Source organism: Anser cygnoides, chromosome 3 (genome assembly GCF_040182565.1).
Source record: "Anser cygnoides isolate HZ-2024a breed goose chromosome 3, Taihu_goose_T2T_genome, whole genome shotgun sequence".
Taxonomy (NCBI): Eukaryota; Metazoa; Chordata; class Aves; order Anseriformes; family Anatidae; genus Anser; species Anser cygnoides.
This window is the reverse complement of record NC_089875.1, coordinates 113,075,204-113,097,472: the sequence shown is the minus strand read 5'-3', so window position 1 is coordinate 113,097,472 and position 22,269 is coordinate 113,075,204. Positions and strand designations below refer to the sequence as shown.

At 45.5% G+C, this 22,269-nt stretch overlaps 1 protein-coding gene and 1 non-coding gene across 3 annotated transcripts in view; both read left to right on the top strand.

Annotated features, from left to right (window-relative positions):
* The first annotated feature begins 7,023 nt into the window (after window positions 1-7,023).
* The window catches only part of HS1BP3 (HCLS1 binding protein 3), a 51,208-nt gene continuing 35,962 nt past the window's right edge, over window positions 7,024-22,269 (top strand). The window contains exons 1-3 of one of the 2 annotated variants that reach the window (XM_048075259.2): window positions 7,024-7,316; window positions 11,687-11,852; window positions 20,472-20,679. In XM_048075259.2, coding sequence (XP_047931216.2) covers window positions 7,276-7,316; window positions 11,687-11,852; window positions 20,472-20,679 — 415 coding nt within the window. In that variant the 5' untranslated portion in view covers window positions 7,024-7,275. Of the gene's footprint in view, window positions 7,317-10,857; window positions 11,039-11,686; window positions 11,853-20,471; window positions 20,680-22,269 lie in introns of those variants that run through there. The other variant, XM_013194841.3, reaches the window with a different exon arrangement.
* On the top strand, window positions 7,034-7,115 carry TRNAS-AGA (transfer RNA serine (anticodon AGA)). Its single transcript has one exon. It is a non-coding gene; the product is annotated as a tRNA-Ser (tRNA).

The following is a 22,269-nucleotide window of genomic DNA, read 5'->3' as shown; positions in this document are numbered from 1 at the left end:
TTTTTTGCCTCAGTCTTCACTGACAAGAGCACCAGCCACATGGCCTGGGCTCCACAAGGCGAAGGCAGGGACTGGAAGAATGATGAAACACCCAGTGTGGGAGAAGATCAGGTCTGAGACCATCTAAGGAACCTGAAGTTGCACAGGTCTATACGACTTGATGAGATACATCCATGGTTCCTGAAGGAACTGGTGGATGTAGTTGCTAAGCCACTAAACTATCATATTTGAGACGTTGTGGCAGTCTAGTGAAGTTCCTGCTGACTGGGAGAGGGGAAAGATAATCCCCACTTTTAAAAAGGGAAAAGGGCCTAGGGAACTACAAGCCAGTCAGTCTCACTTCTGTGCCTGGCAAGATCATGGAGCAGATCCTCCTGGAAACTATGCTGACAACATCAAGCTGTATGGTGTGGTCACCACGCTGGAAGGAAGGGATGTCATCCAGAGGGACCGTGACAGGCTTGAGAGGTGGGCCTGTGTGAGCCTCATGAGGTTCAACAAGGCCAAGTGCAAGGCCCTGCATCTGGGCCGGGGCAATCCCAAGCACAAACACAGGCTGGGTGGAGAATGGACTGAGAGCAGCCCTGAGGAGAAGGACCTGGGGGTGGTGGTTGATGAGAAGCTCAACATGAGCCGACAATGTGTGCTTGCAGCCCACGAAGCCAGCCATATCCTGGGCTGCATCAAAAGCAGCGTGGCCAGCAGGGCGGGGGAGGTGATTGTCCCCCCCTGTTCTGCCCTTGTGAGACCCCATCAGGAGCACTGAGCTCAACTCTGGGGACCCCAGCACAAGAAGGACGTGAAAGTATTAGAATGAGTCCAGAGAAGGGCCATGAAGATGATCAAGGGGCTGGAGCACCTCTCTTATGAAGCCAGGCTGAGGGAATTGGGGTTGTTCAGCCTGAAGAGAAGACCCCAAGGAGACCTTACAGTGGCCTTCCAGTGCCTAAAGGGGGCTACAGGAAAGCTGGGGAGGGACTCCTTGTCAGGGGGTGCAGTGATAGGACAAGAAGGAATGGCTTTTAACTAAAAGAGGGTAGGTTTAGATTAGATATAAGGAAGAAATTCTTTACTGTAAGGGTGGTGAGGCACTGGCACGGGTTGCCCAGAGAAGCTGTGGATGCCCCATCCCTGGCAGTGCCCAAGGCCAGGCTGGATGGGGCTTTGGGCAACCTGGTCTGGTGGGAGGTGTCCCTGCCTAGGGCAGGGAGGGTGGAACTGGATGATCTTTTAGGACCCTTTGAACCCAAACCATTCTATGATTCTATCTCCTCTTCTGTTATAGTTGGTTAAAATTGACCATCAGGTTATTATGACATTTTTATGTGGAAAGCAGACAGACAGGCTGACAGATATGTGAAGCAACAGACCAACAAAGCAATTGCATACACCTATTTTAGGAAGAGATGCTGAAGAATAACATGTTAATGCCTTCTCATTTCCCATACCCTTCTCTTTTTCTTGCTAGCTCAAAAAGCTGAAATTTTTCCATTTGGGAGAATTTCAGGTAGGCCCAGAATCACTTGTAAAATGGAGGAATTGTTCCCACAGTGCCCATGGAAGATTTTATAATTTTAAAAAGAAATCCAGGAATGAAATTTGTGGCCAGCTCTAACCCAAATGGCTGAAACTGTGCCAGCAGAGGAATCGAGGTCTTCATGAACCTCAACCTTTTCCCCCTCCTGCAGGCAGGACCTTCACAAAGAGCGTCATCTCCACGCTTCACAGGGGTGATGAGCAACCACAGTGAGCACCAAAGCTAAGAGACTGGGCTCATCTCCAGCCAAATAAATTAGCATAGATATAAACACCTCCAGAGCTTACATGGTGGGAGTGACAGAAAACAAGGTAAAGTCCTCGGTCAAAAGCATAGGTCAAGTGTGTGGTAAAGATGTACATGAAAAACATGAAAGCAATATATCTGGGAGTCTACCTGGAAATGTGTACAACTACTGATTGCACCTTCACCTTTCCTTGATCTGGGGAAATACCCTTTTCATTGCAACTACATAGACTCAACTACCTGAAACTGTGTTCAGGAAAAATAAATAAATAAATAAATAAGAGAGAAAGGAGAAAAACAAACAAACAAACAAAAAACTATACTGTTTGTATCTATTGTATATATATTTTTAATAACATAGACAATCTTCTGTATTGTAAGGCTTTGTTATATTTTCTTTTGTTTTGTTTTGTTCTAAACTGAGGCAAACCAGGGTAACATATTTTCTTCCTCACTGTCTACCAGGAAATTTATCCGTGGTTTACTGAAGACCTCCAAATTTCAGAGACAGGGAATTTTAATTCCAAGGCTGCATCAGGGCAAGATCCAGGTTATCTTTCAGCAGGGATTACCTATGGTTTCTACTCGATTATTCCTGACATGTGGCTCATCATATTACAGGTTAACTGTTAGAAGGGGGAAAAGCATGAGGCATAATGAAGACCAGCAATATAAATCTCCTCCCTTCTCCCCAGAATAAATCTATCCCAAGTCTAGGAGGTGTGTAGATTAAAAGGCTGCCTTGACAGGCTATCAACAGCCTTACCACATCATATAACAAGAGTGAACTTTAAATCTGGTATTTCAGCTCCCTTTGAAACTCACAGAGCACCCCAGCCTTAATATAAAATCTCCCAGTGGTTCACATCTGGGTTCTGTAATTGTCATTTGAAAACAAATAGCGGTAGAAATGATAAAGTGACTGGGCATCTCACTGTAATCCTATTACCCCGGTGCAGCCCTTTTCAGTATTGTATTTCAGTATTTCAGTATTGTATTTCTCCCAACACGATCTAGGCTGGGAAAGGTTTCATTTCAGTTTTAAACTGTGTTCTCATAGCCAATTTATTTTGTTTTTAAATATGTTCCTCTGTCCTTGCTCCCCCCCCAGTTTTGTTTACTATACCCTAAGCAGGGCTCTGATTTCCCCACATCCATGATTACAAGCAGTGTGCTTTGCCAGGGATCCAAAATTTGGTGGACAGTTCCCCCGGGGTTTATAAACTCACTGCGGCTCGCCTGCTAGCTATGGGGAGATGCAGAACGAACCCAAAAGCTGCCAAGAATCACACCCAGACGGGGCTGCGGTCAGCGGGCAGATGGATGTGACCCTAGGAGGGGTTCATGGGGTTGCCCCCTGCCCCAGTGGAGACCCCCACCCCCCCTGCCCTCTGGAGGAGCAGGGAGGGATTAAGCCATAGGGCTACAGCCCCTTTGCATTGAGCTGAATGAACAGACACCGGCCACAAATCACTCAGTATTCTAACAGGGTTTGGGAGGTTTTCCGTCCTCACCTTAACCCTTTGTGGGAGCCTGGAGCCTGTGGAAGATGGTTTCCGGCACATGTGGCAAAAGGCTCCTTGGTGCAAACGTGCTTTGTCCCAGCCAGAGCTGAGGGGACAGGGAGAATAATCCCCTGCACCTCTCGGGTCTGGGACTCTGTGCTACAGCTGCTCCTGGCTGCCCGGGGTTTCCCCTTGCCTCACCAAATGGGTCCTCAAACAGACCGGGAGCTGCTTGTTAGCCAGCTCACAGGTGTCATAGCATGAACTTGGCAGCCACCTGCCAGCCCCCAAGCCATCTGAGCTTGCCCAAGTCCTTGCAAACTTCCTTCATGTATTTTTCAGGTTACCACAGCAAGGGTAGAGGGGAAAGCTTTTGAGTTAAGTCCTGCAAAAGAGAGCAGATGGGACTGCATCCCTTTCTGGGCGCTGGGGAGGGGTGGCTGCTGTTTCTCTATCAGTTCTCTCTGTAGCTCCTTGCCTGTCCTGTCCCAGCCCAGTGGATGGAGAATGATCTGTAGTCTGGCAGAAACAACAACAACAACAACAAAAAACAATGCTCTGTGCTGTTATAGGGAAAGGTCTCAGGGAACAGCAGCTGTGGGCTGCTGATTTTTAAGCTTTGTGTTTCTTTCTTCTCCCCCTTCTTCACCCCACAGCCCTCTTGGGGTTGAGGCATGTGACTGAAAACTCCTCTGGGTTCTGTTTTGAAATCTCCTTAGGGGAGTAAAACTGTGTATGAAAAATAAATACAAATGTCAACCCCAACTGCAAATGCAGTCCTATCACCGTCTGGCTTCAGCTCTAGTGAAAATCTCGAGGTAACTGGTCTCAGAGTCATGAGCTGAGGGTTAGACTGGTGTCACTGGGATTGTCAGCGCAGGTAGGTGCTGCTGGACAGGAGCTGGACAGCTGGGTCCCAAAGGGTGAGACCCAGGGAGGGGACTGCAGTTAGCACCAGCAACCTCTCCGTGGTTTATTGGTTGTATTTGAGTGCTCTCTAGTGGACAGAAAAAATAATCCACAGGCAGACTTGGCTGATGCTCGCATTCCTTGAGCTGAAGTCACTCTCACCTGGCTGTCTGTGGCATTGGGTCTGCAGTGTCCATGGGGCCGTGCTGGATGTCTGGGAGCAGGGTTTTGGAGGGTGGTTTGGACAGGGTCTTCTTGATGTTTGACGCTGCAGGGCAGAGGTTTGTTCCGTGAGCTGTGGGATGCATGCATCGTCAGATGCCTTAGACAAAAGCTTATGCACAACGTGCAGGGTAACATCCCAGCCCTGTCCCTGGTACATGGGGCATTCTCCTTGTGCTGAAGGAAACACATGTAGGACCCACTCCTGCGTGTGTAATCAGCAAGTAGAAAAGCAGATAGGCGCTATGGAGACAGAGTAGAAAAAAAAATAAAAATTGGTCCCTAAGAGGGATTTAGTGAAGAGTTGAGGAAAAAAAAAAATTATATCTATTCATTTATCAGCCACTGCTGAGACTCCAGGAGCCCTCTGCTCTGAGAGAGCCCTGCCAGTGCCAGACATAGGAGCGCTGATGCAAGATAGTGCTTGTTTCATAGCATGACATGATAAACCACTAGATACAGTGGAAACTTAAGTTACTTTAATATGAAAAGAAGGCAAGAAGGATTTTATCCCATGAAAGTTAGCTCAGGATGCAGACCATCAAGTGGTTACACAGTGGGTGCTCAGAGATGATAAGAACCATATTACTGAGCCAAATGTTCAAAAGGTATCCCAAAATCATGAGATTTATAAGGATACTGTATTGCAATTGACATTACGCACACTAGGTATGTGATTATTGAATTCTGAAAATAACTCATAATATTTTCCTTTTTTTTAGACAATGGCAGACAAAATATTTTTTATAACGATGATGATGAAACTGAAAAAGCCGCTTAAGTGATGAAACTTCTACACCAGCTGCCAAGGTTATCTGTCTCTCTCCTTAAATTCTTTGTTTAAAGCCTGCCTTCTCCATTATGCTTGTGTTGTCGAGGGCTATTAATTTAAGTTTTCAGGATAGGATGATCTTTCAGCAAGAGCTCCTCTCATATGGACACTTCCCAATCCTCATACATCTTGAACACAAATTAAGTTCCTTCAATCATTAACTTAATTACTTGTCTCCTGTTCATTCTTCTTCACTTTCTAGCGGTCTTTGACTAAAATCATACCAGCCTCCTTTTCTCTGAGCACCTTCTTCAGCTTGGAGCTGTTATCTGAATGGATAAAAATAAAACAACCAAACCAGTCAATACTGGAGAGTTAAAAGGCTGGAAAAAAGCCAGTAGTCCCCAAGAAGGGAGCGCTGAAGGTTGAGTTTCTTCCTCTCTCCGTTGCTCATACACAAGTGAACTGAGGCAAGAAAGATCCATGAGGCTGAGGAGCAGCGGAGGGTAGGTCTAATAATGGTAGGAAATCGTAACTTTGTTAGTGATGTTACACTGTTATTGGTATTTTGGTTTCCAGATGTGCTGCATGTCCTCCCACCAGCCTTCTCCTGCGTGTCTCCAGTTGGTGATCAGGTGTGTGAAGGAGCCCCACTGCCACTGTACCCGATGGCCTGAATGCAGGGTCTGACCAACACTCACCCATCGGCTCTTTTCTGACAGAGGGAAAAAAAAAAAAAAAAAGAGAGAGAGAGAGAAGAGAGAACAAAACAGTTTAATGGAATAAATTTTCTATGTAGCATCCAAAGCAACATGGAAGTGTTGCTTTTTTTATAAGAGGCAATGGGTACAAACTGGAACACAGGAGGTTCCCTCTGAACATGAGGAAACACTTTCTTTATATGAGGGTGACCGAGCCCTGGCACAGGTTGCTCAGAGGCTGTGGAGTCTCCTCCTTGGAGATCTTCAAAAGCCGCCTGGATGTGGTCCTGGGCACCCTGCTCTGGGTGTCCCTCATGGAGCAGGGGTTGGACCAGATGGACCCAGAGGCCCCTGCCAACCTCAATCATTCTGTGGTTCTGTGACATCAAGCTCCAAATATCGAGGGATGTTGCTTCTGAAGAAGGCAATACTGTTGCTCAGCTCCAGCAGGCAGCTCTACCTGCAGAGTTTGCTCCTGTCAGGTTTGATTTCTGTACAGCTTTTATGCTGAGGTTGTCTCATAAATGTACCCTTCACAGTCACCATCTGATTAAAGCCCCAACCCTAACGTCATGGATAAGCCAAATGATTATTTTCACAGCCTCAGAGGTTAGCAACACTGAGACATTTATCTTCCAGATCTGTGATTCTTTTGACACTGGCTGAGCAGTTATAAAAACGCCACATTATGATGAGACTTGCTAAGAAATCACAAAAATGGGCTGTGTTAGGACTTCCTCATGCACACGCAGACATGGTGCTCATCTTGCCAGGCCAAAGGTAGAACCCAGAAGCATGCTGGGGCTGAGAGGTCACTTCTGTTTGCAGACCATAGCCCCAGTTTTTGAAGCGCCCATCTTCACATGAACTCAGTGACTTCGTGCGGACAGCGTTTTGGTGTGAAGGGCAGCGGGCTCTGTGGGGCGGACTGGTGGAGCAGCAGCAGGGCTTGGGGCAGGTGAGGTCCCTTCCAACCTGCAGATACAGCAGGGGAGTGCACACAACGTCTTTCTGCTTCAGGAGAGAGCACAGAGGTGTCACCGGGGGGCAGGGGAGGCGTTTTGGCTCTGCCACACCAACAGGCCCCAAAAGCCAAGACAAAATTACTGGGGCCTCACTCAGAGAAAAGGGAGCCGCCGGTGTAGTCGTGGCCGAGTGGTTAAGGCGATGGACTAGAAATCCATTGGGGTCTCCCCGCGCAGGTTCGAATCCTGCCGACTACGGCTCGGGGCCGCCCTTTTCCCCTCCCAGCTTTCTTCCCCTGCACTCCTTTTGCACCAGAACCGCCCTCCGGCAAACATCCGCCGCGGGTTCCCGTGACAGCCTCCTGGCCGCCGGCCTGTGATCCGGGGCCGGCCCGGGAGGAGGGCGGCTGCCAGCGCCATGCAGCACGGCCCGGCGCCCGCCGCGCTCGTCACCACCAGGTAGCGGCGGCACCAGCTCGCCGGGAGCTGCCGCCACCGAGCAGCCGGCTGCGGCCTGCCCTCGGCGGGGAAGGGCTCGGGGAAGGGTCGGGAGGGGAAGGGAAGGGCCGGGAAGGGGAGAGAAGGTAAAAGGAGGGAAGGGAATGGGCCCCCCCCCCCCCCCCCCGTCGCGGGGACCACGCGGTGGGCGCTGAGAGGACGCCGAGGGAGGCGGCTGCCGGCGTCCCTTGCAGCGGGGACGCTCGGGGTTTGGGGCAGTTCCGCGAGTTTTTTTGGCATTTTGCTGCCGGAAGAGGTGCTGCTGGCGTCTGGTTCGCCATGCGTGGTGGCCGCTGTGGTAGCCGAAAGTCGCAGCCCTTCCGTGGGGACTCCGCGGGGGACTTAACGCGGTCCCCCAGATCCCCAGCTTTGTGGTGCTTTCGGGTGTTTTCGGGGCAGAATTAATGGATGTGCTGCCTGACGACTAGGTTTAGGCTTGGCTTTGTAAACACCTCTCTAGCTGAGCGAGGCTGCACCACGTCCCATCCCATCACATCCCTTCCCTTCCCATCTCGTCCCATCCCACCCATCTCGTCCCATCCCATCCCATCATTTCCCATCCCATCCCATCCTGTCCCATCCCATCATGTCCCTCCCACCAGACCCATGCCCCAAAGGCCGCAGGGAGTCGGTCTGGCTTGAGACCAGGCCAGGAACGGGCAATATAAGTTTATTCTGTTTTCACATATTCTCAGAGCTCTAGCCATAGGCACCAAATGTACCCTAGGTGGGTGTAGAAGCCCTGTTTTGAGCTGTATTACGTTTTTCAAGCCTGTATTTCCCTAGATGTGCCAATCCAGCGCCTCACGAAGAAAACGCTTGTGGCAACCTTTATAGAGCAATGATAGAGGTTCCCTCCTCCCCCTTCCCCAAAGGTATTTCAGACCACATGAAAGCAGTTGGCCATCAGATGTAACACGAGGAGCAGAAGTGCTGATTCAGCACGGTCTGGGCTCGTGCACCTACCTCCTAGGACACAAGTCGAAACTATTTCAATCACATCAACTTCAAAGCCATGATTTTCATCCTTAAATACTTTGCTGTGTCAGGGCCTGACTGCCTTTGCAGTACTGCCCTTGAACCTTCAAACAGATCTGACTTAACTCACATACACATTTTGTAGGACTGACTTTATATTAGGTTTTAGACTGCAAGGTGGAAATCTGAACATCTGGATTTATTTTACAGTGAAGGGACTTTACTTGCAAATTGTCCCACTGATGTTGCAATACCTTCAGTAATAAAATTAGATGTATATGTGTGCTTAAGGCTTTAACAAGTGCATATATTTTCTATCTTGTGAGATTAGATAGCTGTATAGTTGTGAACTTTTAAAACTCTTTTTATATACACAGGTTTGGGTTTGGGGTTAGGTTTTCTAGTTACTATGGTAATACAAGTAAATAATAATATGTACCTGTGTAGTTAGACTATACAGAGAAATAAAAATGTTTGCTGGCTAATGTGTGTCAGATATTTTGCCTTCATTTTGTGCAGAAACTAAGTGGTCAAGTCTTTTCTCCTTTTGCTCTGACCTGGGTAGTCAGACTTTGGTCCCCTTTGGGGTCTTCCGTGGAAGGAGGAGAGGTTGTTGGAGCTGCTGCAGGGGCTGGCTGTGTCAAGACAAAGTGCAGAGTCCACTTTCCTGGCACATACACAGGGGAGTGAAGTTTCTCTGGTCGCACCACTCACATCCCTTATTTGCTTTCCTGCTTAGCAATGGCTTCTTTCCCTTTTCGACATCTTGGCCTTTCAGCGCAGAAAGCAGATTAATTAAACTACACAGCCTCTACATTATATGCAACTCAAAATACAGGGTGAAGACCTGTGATTCTTCCATGAACCACGGAAACTGCCCTGCTCAGCTGACCTTTATGTAATATCCACTTCCTCTGTCCTGTGCCGCTCCTCCATGATCTGCTTGTGCAAGCACAATGTTACTGCTATGAATGCTCTCATTGTAGTCAGGTGAGGTCATCTGTGTTAGGAAAGTTAACCATGTGCCCAAGTGCCCCCTGATCCATCTGTACTGTCGACAAAAGTAACTTACAGATATGTGCATCTAGATTTAAATAAGGAGTAGGAGCAATAAGCCTGTGTGTCATATATATTATTATTAATATATTATTAACAACCAGCTTTCTTTTTTTGTTTCTTCTTTAAGGCCACCAGTGTAAAAATGATTGTGTTTGATGTGAAAAATGCAGCGAAGCTATTTCTGTCTTTTTTTTAGGTGCTGCTCCCATTCAAATAACAACAGTAACAGTATATAATGAATTAAAACACTGGGGGCTGCTTATTTTGAAACCAAGGCATTACAAGAATTAGAGTGTGCTTTGGATATTGTGTCATACCTGTTGTAGCTTCCCTGCTGATATCTGTTGGTTTATAATCATTGTTATATTTAAAAAACACATTATCCTGTTGCCATGGAAGGAGGTAATAGTGGTATGCTTCGTGCAAAAGATGATAATGAAAGCGATCACAAGGCGTAAAGCAAACAAACAAAAATGTAGCTATTTCCCCTCCCTCTAATCGCTTCCCATTACAGTCATTTTAGCGGAGACTTTTAACGACTTGGAAATAAAAAGCCTGGGTGTAGGTAAGGTGCTTGCTAACTCCCTGACATTATTGGAACTCTCTGATGCAGCAGCTCTTACAATGAAGTTGTTGTCTCATCTCAGTACATCCGTACGTGGGATGTTTCAAGCTAAATAAGGCTATCCAGAAGGGTTGGCTTGATGGTGGTTGTTCTTTTATTTTTATCAGAAGTGAAAAGCAGGTTAATTTATCACGTATACTCTCTCTGTGGCTGCGTTAACAGAAATAAGTCACTTCTGAGTACCAGTAAACAGCCCTGTTTGCTGTTGTAGTTACAGTCACGACTTTTGAGTAGCTGCACATCTGGAGAGCATTTGCCGTGCTGCAAATATATTAGAAAAAAAAAATCCGGATCCAGCTGATTTTACTGACAGGTGTCCTTTTAGTCAGCATTTTGGCAGCCGCTGCAGGAGACAACACTCCAGATAATGACTGTTATTTAAGGGTTCGGCAGACCGCTGTGTGCAAGCCAGGCGGCTCTAAAGACACCTGTGTATTTACACATAAGCGCTGTTGCTTCTGTGTTTGCATCCTGTAACTGAGAACAAAATTTTGTCTGCTAGTGTAAAGAAAAGTCCTTGGCTGGCAGGAGGTGAGAACTGCATTGGAGAACCAGAATGGCATTTAGGTACCTAGCAGAAAGTCTTGGTGACAGTAGAGCTGTGGTTAAAGCCCTAATGTTTTAAATGTGGCTCGCAAAGAGAATTGGATCAAAAACTGAGCCTGTGCCTGTGCTTGTTGCTGTTTGATTTATGGAGAACTCTTGAGATATTCTGTTTAAAAAGCTTTAGTTTTGCATTGAAGATTCAGAGGTTGCCTTCTTGGGAAAACTCAAGTTTCAAAAGAACCTGTCAGGTTTTGACATGATGAGAGGAGCCTTTCAAAACTGTCTTTGAAACTAGATTGTTTAAACCACTTTAAGGTGTATTTTAAATTCATATGCCTAATGTGTCCTTAGGTGAAAGGGGCTCCGTGTCAGTGAATCTGAACTTCCTAACGAAAGAGGCAAGAATTCCACAAGACGCCTCTGCAATCCACAGAGTCCAGGGAAGATGGGACTTGACATTGCCCAGATTGCTAAGGTTAAAAAAAAAAAAAGCAGTAAAAGTGCTTAATGAAGAGAAATGTGTTTTCCGATTTCATTGAAAGTGTTCACTCACATGTAGGAAGGAAGCACTTAGGAGATGCATCCAGAGAGCACTCAGATGGAAACGGCGTGGCAGGCCCAGCAGTCAGCTCCAACATCTCTCTATTCCAAGTTTTAATCTAGTTCCTTGGATGGCTCTTACAAACATAAAGTTGTCCCTGCATCCAAGCAAGTTCCTTAGTCCTTTTTTTGGCCCCTTTTGGGATGTCCTAAGACAAAGGAGAGGTGAATAGGGCTTGGCTTCAATTGTAGTGAACAGAGCTTTGCTTCAGAGCACATCACAATGAGACAGAGATCTTGGCATCTTCTCATCTGCTCTGCTGGGTTAGGGCAGCATTCGTGGAGACTGTAATAATATGCAAAACCGATATTTATTGTTTCATATTATAATGGGTGAAGTCTGTGCAAATTTATATTCCTGCAGTGTAGAAACAGTGCTGGGGTAGGGTCTGTCCTGGGTCCTGTAGAAATGGGAGTCCTTGCACTGACTTTCTGGAACTTTGAACAGGATCCTCAGGGAGTATCATTTAAAAGTCTTTGTGCCGATGCCTGAGCTCTGCCTGCATTTTATTTTTCTCCCTAGGCAAATTCAGAATAAACACACGGGGCTGGATTTGTCAGTGCCAGAATACCAGGAAATCCGTGGGAAGATGATGTCTGGCCACGTAGAGTATCACATCGTCGTTGTTACCCGACTGGCTGCCTTCAAATCTGCAAAGCACAAGCCTGAGGATGTTGTTCAGTTTATGGTAAATGTTTAATCAGTGCTATGTTAGCTGTGAGTTTTTTGCTTTTTTAATCTTCTTTGATTATTTTGATTCTGATATAGCAGATACGTTGTTATTGCAGCCTCCTTGTGTCAAGGTCCTTGATAGGGTAATGCACTCTGTACCTCTGCAATAGGAATATTGGACATTTATTAATTGAACTTTTTATTGCAGGAGCTCAAAGCAACATTGTCTGTTTGTTGTTGCCTATAAGGCATTTTGCGTTATGGGTCAACAAATAGAAGCCAACTGAGCTTTTTATAAGTTCTGCTACAAAATTAGTTTCTCTGATACATGTATGAGTAGTGGGACTTGGTGCAGAAACATGAAATAAATCTACAATGAATGAAACAGTCATGTGGAGCAATAGGAGGAATTAGCCTTGGAGTAGATTAATCTATTAGGCTTGACTTGATTTTTAAACTCTTTAATAAGAGAGTTTTACAAGGAAGTGTCCATATAAAACATAAGTGAATCAGATTGTCTTTTTCCTGATACCTGCAAAGGTTTGAAAACACAGTACGTTACTTAAAACAGGTGAAATGAATCTCATCTATAGCATGTGTGCGTTCATTTGAGGTGTCTCACCCTGGGCTGTCTGCTGAGTAGATGGAAAAAGGTTTATTTAGGGTACATTTATTTGGATCTGCTTTAGCTGTCTGCTGAATCACACCCAAACAGTGTGTTTCTCTGCCCATTCACTATAAAGGGACTCTGAGGTCGTGCGCCCCGTTGTGTGCTATGAGCATCTGCACTTCTCAGATGTTTTGGCGATACCTGTAATGCTGGAGTGATGTGAGCGTGTGGTTACCTGGTAGACCATTAGCCCTAGTGTAACTCACGCTCACTAGGAGACAGCTGATAAATGGATTTGCACACAGTCTGATTTGCAGACAAAGAAACACATCAATTTTGTGAAACAGTGCACGGTGAGGAGCAGATCTCTGACATTTGTTGCAGTCCTTAGGCAATAGCCTTATGGTGGAGGCAGTGCTGGCATAAGAGGCTGCTCTGTTCTCCCCTTCTGTCCCAGGGGGAAATGCCTGTTCCCTTTCTTGCAGTGCTTCCTACTTCGTGCCAGTGGCAGTTGTCATGTGGCCGTTCTGTAATGCCAGCTGAGGAACTGGTCCTGGCTAAAAACTGCATTTGGGGGGTTGTTGTTTAGTATTAACTTACACCTGTTTCTTGAGCCTGTGAGTTGCGCAGCACACGTTAGTGCTTGTTGTAGGACAGGGGAAGGGCCAGGCACAGGCAGAAGAGAAGGTGATGTGGATCTTCTATTTTTCTGCAGCGGTGCCTGCTTGTATTATGCAATATTTCCATGCAGCTCTGTGGAAGAAAGAACCTGACTAAACCTCAGGTGTTAAACTGGCCAATTACCATCTAACACTTTGCTTCACTTACAAAAAGTAGTTGAAATCAGCTCTTCTATACAGACAAGAAACAGCCTTCCTACTGTGGTGCCCCTGCTTGCTGAGATTGTTCGTTTCCACGTCTGTTCTCTCTGAGTAGGGGGATATTCTGCACTTAGCTGCTCTTCTCAAGTGAAATAAACCTTTCTGATTTCTTCTCTGGTCAGACTTTGTGACATTTCGTTCTTTATGAAGAAGAAAACCACGGTGTAGCCTGATGGGAATAACATTTATCTCATCAGATACTTTTTTTTCAGCTGACTAAGTCTGATATATTACATAGTTTGGTGCATGAGAGCAATTTAAAGCCCTGAGATGGGAGATTGGAGGATGGATGCTTTGCATCGATTCATTCCAGCGAGTCTTTTCTGTACGTGTTACTGGAAGGAACAGAGGGATTCACCTGCCCTAGCTTACCTCTCTGTACATCAGATATTTTAATCCGAGTCTGTCACTGCTTTTATGGTCAGTGGGGAGAAGGGGATGAGGTGAGTCATCCTCTGGAAATACCTCTATTCTTTGACTGTTAAGGGAAGGCAATCTATATGTTCTATATCTGGGGTGTGGGGCTTCAGCTCCAGGCTAAAAAGGCTTAAGGCTTAGTTGAGTTGCACACCGTTTACTGTCAAGACCATCTGAGATGCTCTGTCTTTTTTCTCACAAAGCCTTCAGAAGGCTGTGTGTCTCCCACCCATAAGTCCTGTGTGATATTTGGGTGCCCCCCATGCACCACCTTGGATATCCCAAAGCATGATGGCATGAAATGCCTGTGTTTAGGCAGAACAGTCTGTTCTCTGTGGTTAGATGTCAGCATTTCTAAGATTTCTCAGTCACCACAGATTTCTAAGATCCCATCACAGTCAGTACAGTACCGTCGAGAACAATGTAGCTGAGCACCTATGGCATGGAGAAACTTAATTTGCGTATTAAGCATGGTTGGTACCGTTTGAGAAGCCTAGAATTATCTAAGAGGTCTGTACAGGGCCATGCAACTTGACACAGAATGTAAAGGCAGTGGCACTGTCCTGGAACAGAACGAGGTAAGGGACTGTACACCATCTACCACTGGCTGGTTGTGCTTAGGCAGCTGAATCCCCTACCTGAGATATTTTGGGTGAGCATGAGTTTCAGACATGTCTTTCCAAAAGGTATTGACTATGTGTCACTGTCGTGAGAGCCGAGACACATCACAGGCACATAAGCAGTTGTGTTAACCTGGAGGTAAATACCAACCCTGTGGCTGCCGGGTGAGGTGAATTGCACCCGTTGTGCTTTGTGTCTGCAGGATGTCCCATTCTGCTGCATGTTGTACCAGCACAAACCAGAACCAAGCGCCCTTCGCAGAGGATTTTCAGGCAAAGTGCAAGAGAACCAGTTGACTTAGGAGGTTACGTTGGGCAGCAGGTCTAACACTACATTTGCGTAGCAAGGGAGGGTGAGATGAGACATCCGAAGGAGGAAAAAGAAAGAACCGTATATCTGTTCTGCCTTCCTAACTGTGTGAGCAGAGTGGGAGAAGGAACTTTTTTTGGTATTGTTGAACCTATAAAATTTGAGAGGTTGGAGGAAGAAGCCAGTGTTGCAACGCTGAGATGACAAGTTACAGAAGGCTGATAGGTGTGGTGGGATTTTCATTGGCTCCAGGTATGATAATCCAATTTTGGCTACCCCAGGAGCCAGATCTGTGTTTTAAGACCCTTTGTCTTTCTTTTTCTTCCTCCTCCTTCCTCTCTTTCTTACCCTTGAAAATTGATTTTCCTTATCTGTGATCTATCTGCTTCTGTGCCTGCTTCCAGTTGAAGTTACCATCCTCTACCCTCTCGTGCTCTAGGTGGCAGCAGTGAAACTGGCTTTCTGCGCATTAGGCTCTGAGCAGCTGCAGGCAGCGATGTGATTGTGCAGTATTTCTTGCTCAAAAAACTTCTCTGTGTCCCCTGGAAAAAGATGGCAAGCAGGACAGAAGCATCCCCTCAGCTAACTCTGACCTCAGGGCTGCAATTTAGATCACACTGGATCAAGATGCAATATGTACCTATGGCCAAAATGAGACAAGCAGCAAAAAGACTTCAGATCTGGCTTGTGGAGTTACTAGCTTTTACGGTGTGTTCGAGCAATCCCGAGTCCTTTGTTCCCCAGCCATAATGGGACTGTGGCATTTCAAATTGAAATGTCTGTGAAGCGTTAACAGAAGAAGAAATTCACATCAGGCATGACCTTCAGATCTAAGTTCTTAGGAACTGGAAGGATTTTTTAATTAAAAAAAAAATGCCATTTGTAATATACAGCAGATGGGTTGTAGGACTGCTTAACCTTGAGGTTATATTTGGTAATTAAAGGAAAACTCAGCTGCATTTCTTTCAAAGGTCAGAATCCTCTCGTCCCATTGAAACAATGAAGTTGGTTTTATCTTTTGTACTGCATAAGGTACTGCTGCAAAGGTAACAATTATTGCCTGTAGATCTACCATTTTCTGTGAGAAGAATAAAAGGCTTTGTTTATCTTGACTGCTTTTCTTCTAGCCACACCTTACCTTTTTTTTTTCACAATTAACTTCCCTCTTCCCAGCCTAATTAAAAACCCACCCAACCTATAGTGCCTTCTCATTCTGTTTGTGCCTAGTTTAATTACTTCTCTTTTACAAGTTACATTTGTTAGTCAGGTTCGTTCTTTTTCAGAGCTGAACAAATAACTACTGGTGTTTGACAGGCACAACATGTTTTTTCGGAGGAATTTACTACAGGACTGCCTTTGTCTCATAAAACGAGGGAGTAAAATATGTGGGTGTGTATTTGTCTATGCTTTCAGTATTGCCTCTTTGCATATGTTGGCCTTCTTTCTGTGGGCCTCAAAATCTGCGAGCTGGGGCTGTCATTTCCTGACCGTACAGGTACGTTGTGAAGATGTATTCCTTCCCGTTGCAGCCTCGGGGATGTGAGGGGAAAAGAGAAACTGCTCAGTGTGGCAATAGGTTCAGGGGCCGTTAAGAATTCATGTTCATTAAAAAAGAAATATTAGAGTGCTTGCTCTTCTGCTCGGTAAAACAGGTGGGGAGAACAGCATGTGGTCGTGTAATTAAAGTCTGCTGTAATGCATACCCGCGAGGTCACCAAGCAACACTGATTCTGGTACGGCTTAACTTGGAAGTGTGCTGTGAAAGCTCGGTTTGTGTTTTCTGAGAGAAGGGATGCTTTCCGCTCCTGTACCCGAAGCTGCTGGTTGTTTGAAAGCGTAATGCTGCCGTACCTCCATCTTGTGACAGTGGTAAGACATGGGCTTTTTAAAAAGAAAGTCACGTTAGATGTATGTATTTCATGAGATACTGTAAAATCAGGCGCGCTCTTCACTCGCGTACGCTGGCTGGCCAAAGATAGCTCTGAGGCCTCCATTTCCTTGAAATCCACTCTGTATATAAAAAGCATATGAAGCCAAGTTTGAGGTCAGAAACGGGGCATTAAAAGGAGCCTAGGGAAAGGAGGCATTAAACCCCATTAACACTGAGTGGGATGGGATTCTCCCCTGCACATCTGAGAGTCCCAGGCTCGTGTCCTACAGGCACTTTGGTGCGCGTCCTTTCACACACGAGGTTCTTGTGAAGAAGGGGGCAAGACACACACATGAGATTTGAGGGATTAGCAGCAAACTTCAGGCTTTCACTTTGAACTTCCCGGTGGTTTTCTTAACCTTCTAGCTATGTTTGATCGTATTCATCTTACTTATCTGTTGCCGGTGCAAAAAACCACTCAGCCCATCCCTGTCTCTCTTTCAGTTCTGTGTTGAATGTTAATTGTTACAGGCAAATAGGGTCCTGACCCGGCAAATATGCACATCCTTTGCTGTATTTGCATGATTAACTCTTTTGAAGTTAAGTAGATCGAGCCTTTGATACTGTGACTTGACAGAACCCCCTTGAAGTCGGTACACTCGGGCTGACTTCAGCAGGTGGGGCTTTGGCTCAGCAGCATTCGTGTGAGTTCAGAGAGGGGCTTGGAGGGGAGAGGATAATTGCAGGATCAAGACCTAGAGGAACTACAGGTAACATAAGACAAATATTTTAGTGTTAATCAAATGGGATTTGGTTTCCTGATTAGGATTGATGACACAGGTTTTAGAGCAACATTTTGTTTTTTAACCTGACGTTTTGGACCACAGAAACCATCGCCTCATTTCAAAGGGTTGTGAAAGGTAACCAGGAAAAGCAAGATCTAATTTTGCCATGTGCTGATGTGCCTTTCTCTTGGAAGACTGTCAGAGGACATCAAACTGCAAGGGTCAGAAATGGTTGTGGTAGGGCCACCTTCTTGACCAGGAAGTTGTGCAAATGCTGTGGGTTCTCGACTTGAGAACCCTGTGAGACCTCGCCAGTGCTGTGCAAGACCCCTGCGGTGCTGCTGCTTTGGGACAGGGAGAGCCACATGCACCAGGACTGAGGTTGGTACCGTCCGCCAGTCTTACTGCCTTGGTTTTGGTGCTGGAAACGCAGCAGAGATGACAACAGCGTTGAACGAAGATGAAGAAGAGCCAGCAGGTACAGGAGGCAGAGAGCTGGCGGGGGCTGGAGGTTTCACAGCTTGTATGGATGGTCGGTTATCCCAGCAGAGGGCATCCCCACACTGTTGGATATTGGTTTGCAGGGTGTGTTGCAGGCTTTTGGGCAGTACGTCAGTGTGCTTTGGATATAATGTTATTACGCTGTGCACGCTGCGTCGCGTGCTGTGGTTGGTGCTTCGGAGCCCACGCAGATTTACAACGGCTCGGTTAGCAATGGGATGCGAGGGAGGGCGTGCGTTTACTTTAGGTTTAGTGGCGTAATTAGGCATAAATTGAGATTTATGAATAACTTACGGATTTTGATAGAGGAGGAATGAAAATTGAGAGGGGAGAGAAATAAGTTTTTATGTCTCAGTTCACTGTACCTTTTGGAGTATTGTAAAGCTGTTTTGGCGTGGTCTTCTTGATTGGCTGCTGTCTTCTCATGCTTTCAGACATTAATGTGTTATTTATTATTGCAATTAATTAGATGTTAGACATTTTTCACAAATCAGACTTGATTTTTTTTTTTTCTGGGCAGAGCATAATATTGTTTATTTTTCAGAAGTACCGGTGATTTCCTCACTGCCCTTACACGGTGTGTTTGGAAGGCAGCCTGGTATCATACCCTGTTCTGAGTGCTACTGGGACCTAGCAGACTGAAAATGTACAGCAATTCAGAAATTCCAGATTTGCTTTCCCCTCTGTTTTTGGGGTATCTTTCAAACGGAGGATCATGTTATCCTGGGAACACCTCTTTATTGCCTTCACTTTAGTTCTTGGCTGCTGAATTGCATGGCAGATCCTGCTTGCAGAGGACAATGTCACTTGCATTTGCCTGTGCTGAATACAGGAGGCAAGTCTAAAATCCTTGTTTCTCATTCCCCTGTCAAGTCAGGTTTGTTTTTGTGCTTCAGATCTTTCTGATAGGGCTGCTTGCCTTTTATTAGTGGACACTGAACCCGGAGTGATCCTTGTCCAACCGAAATGCAAACATTTTTCAAATCACCTAGCGTGGTTGATAATTACTCCGAAAGGCAGGGAAGCATGAAAGCTAGGCTGGTTACTGTTCTTTATGGCGATGTCTAGTTAAGTAAACTAGTCTGGGTGTGCCTGTTAATGTCGGAGCCTGCTCTCTGGCCTGGAGGGCAGCTAGCACAGTCTGGCTGCAGCCACGGTATAGGACTTTCTTACAATGGCTAGCAGTACCCAAACTGGCTGCTGAGTGCTCTGTGCACCAGGCTAAGCCTTGGACGGAAAAATTTAGCTGAGGGAGTGCTGCCTGCTCAGAGTCAAAGCTGTGCCAGGCGCTATCAGGTTCCAGGAGACAAGTTCCACTATCAAGTTCCACTTACTGGGAATATGCCCTGATACTTTTTAGTTTGCTAGTCGAGGTGTAGTGGATAGATTCTGGGTTAATCTAAACTTGTCTCTGTTACTTCAGTGCTTTTTGTTGGGCTGACTTTCTGTTATCACCGTGTTGGTGGAAGTGTTCTGCTTTCTTCCAACCCAAGATGTGGTGCTCGAGTCTCTCCATCTTTTCAAGCACAGTATTAATTGAGATTCACTCCACTAGAGTACACCAGAACATGTTATAGGAAGGTAAGTGTTGCACCCTAGCACAGGATCTGTCCCATACACTCTCTGCTAGCACTAGTTTTGGGGCTGTTGTTTTGTTTTGTTTTTTGTATAGCTCTGTGTTCATTGAGACACACTAATAGGTTTGAGGGCTGTGGAGCGTCGAGATGAATATATTGTCTGTATAATACCACAGTCACATAGCATGACAGTCACTCTCCATTATGCCTCTAATGTCAGTTAGAGAGTGTTTTGTTTGCATGATTAGATTTTTTTTTTTTTTTTGCATATTGGTTTGCAGTCCTGAATTCAAAACCGACTGTGGCATAGAAACCACCCTATTTCTAACCAGCATTCCCATGGTTATTGCTTTCCTTGTATCATGGGCCTTATTTCTCCTGTCTTTCTAGTAGGAATGACTCCGCTGCTGGCAATTTCTTTTGGTATAAGAATCTGTAGGCCATGACCAAGTCGTTTTCATTTTCTCATGGATAAACTGAAGAGTCAGGGATCAGCTGAGGTCTGTGCCCTTGGGTTTCTGTATTAGGTGCTGTGCAGGGCAGCAAATGTGCCAGTTGTTTAGGACTCAACAGCCAGAAGCACACCAAAGCCCACCAGCGCTGAGAAATCTGCCTTCTGGCATAGGGGTGAAAAGATTCACGCTGCTTTCTCCATCAGGCACGTACCTGGCTTTGCCTCCTGACTTTTGGAGCTGGTCACCAAATAGCTCATTTTTAGTGGACAAGAATTTTTGCTGTCAGAGAAAAGTATCTGGAGCAGTGATCTTCCCGGTATTTAATTAGCTGATGAGTCAGGCAAATGGATGCTGGGTACCTGGCAATGAGCTTCTATTTCATTAGGGAGCGGATTTTAATAACAGAATTAGACAACCAGCAACAGTATTTGGGGATTCACTGTGGAGATAACAGGCTCTTACCTGGCTTTATGTAAATCTCCTCGGTAATACATGTTTTCTACTTCAGTTTCCAGGTTTAATGTTTCACAGTGCTTAACCTGTTGCCTGCTGCCCATGTTTCCCTCTTGCCTGTAAAGAAACTTACCCAGACAACATGTTTTATTGCAGGTCTCCAAGAAGTACAGCGAGATAGAAGAGCTCTACCACAGACTGGCAGCACGGTATCCACAGGTCTCTCTTCCACCCTTGCCTAGAAAAGTTCTCTTCGTGGGGGAATCTGACATCTGGGAACGAAGAGCAATGTTCAATGATATCATGAAATTCATCTCAAAAGACGAGGATCTAGCAGTGTGTCCCGAGTTACTGGAATTTTTAGGTAACTAAAAGATGTGAGTGTCCCCTCTCTCATGAACGTGCTTAATACAAGCAGTATTAAGGAATTGACTTAGGTAGTCAAGAACTAGAGAATGCCAGAGTAAAGGCTGTTGCTGAAATATTCTCTTGTGAACCTGTAGTGGTGCATAGTCATGTTTGCTGTTATTTTCCCTTCTTTCCAGTGGACACACGCCTTGCTCAGAAGCACTGATGCCACAATGCTTACTTTGAAGATAGCCATTGCACCCTCTCTCATTTCCCTTAGGCATATACCAAAGCTGTAATTCAGAATGTGTGAGTTTAGAAGGCTAAATAATCATTTATTGTCAGTGGAATGATGGACCCTCAAATGGCAGTGCAGGGCTCCTTTAGTGAACAACTGCTCCATGTTTTGCCTGTTTTTCATTCCTGATAAAACTACTAGGACTTGCTGAAGTGGGTACTATTGACCCTGAAAAATATTTGAGTAAAAGTCTGATACTTTTTTAGTTAAACCTATTCTCTGGCCTTTTTTTTATATATAATTTTACTTAGCCTCATGTCCAATTCTTGTTGCCCATTCCAATAATTCATACAGACCCTTTCTTATGTTCCTTGGGCAGAGAAGGGAGTTGGTGAATAAATGGAACAGATGGACTCTCTGCTCTTAATTCAGCTGAGAGTTGCTGAGCAGGGAGCACTCCTGGTGCTGTGCAGGATTCTCAGTGTAGTGTTAGTTTTAAGGAAATGAAGTTGCAAGGTGCTAACAAGTCATCATGTGTGAACTGCCACTTTTGCAAATGTGTGAAGTGTGGCCAGGTTAGAAGTTCTGTGAGACTGGCAAGAGCACATCCCTGTGACTAAATCTCTATCAAGCATGAAGTTCACAATTGAAAGCAGCTTCCTACAGTAAAGGGGGGCAAAATGACATCATTTTAGGAAAAGGATTGTGCCAAATAAGGTTTGAGAGTTCTCCTCTCAAACCTCCTCTCCTCTCATCAGTATTTTCTTGAAAGCAGACCCCTTGCACAGAGAATTTAGATTTCATGTTGCATGAGGCTTTGCTGTATATGGTACAGATGTCTACATCTGAATTAGTCTGGACTGTCTCTAGATTCTGTGGACAGATTGTGTGCAAGTAACGTGACCTGCTCATCAAAGTCTGCCTTAGAATAATATGTCTCACCCTACCAACCCAGGTGGAATTCAGTACATACACTGCAGATCCTCAAGCGAGTGTACCTTCCTGACAGACATTGGAGATATAGTCAATATATTCAGAGGTATTTAGGTAGAATTAACATGGTAAAACATAGATGTCTACATGCAGCATCCTAACCTCCACTGCCTACCGTGACCTGCGCTCCCTTGCCTATAAAGGGAGGAAAAGACCACTTGTTCAGTGTAGGCACACACATTTAGTTACCCAATTCTGCCCTAGCTGATTAAGCACATGCAGGCATGAAAAGCTGGGTGAGATTTGTCTCACATGCCATGTTAGTTTAACAGTCAAAAGCATGAAGCCATGAATTTTATCTATCAATAGGTTTTTTTTCAGCTAGCCTATTTTTAGCTAGTCTCATTACTTTAGGTTGGTTTCCTGAACATCCAG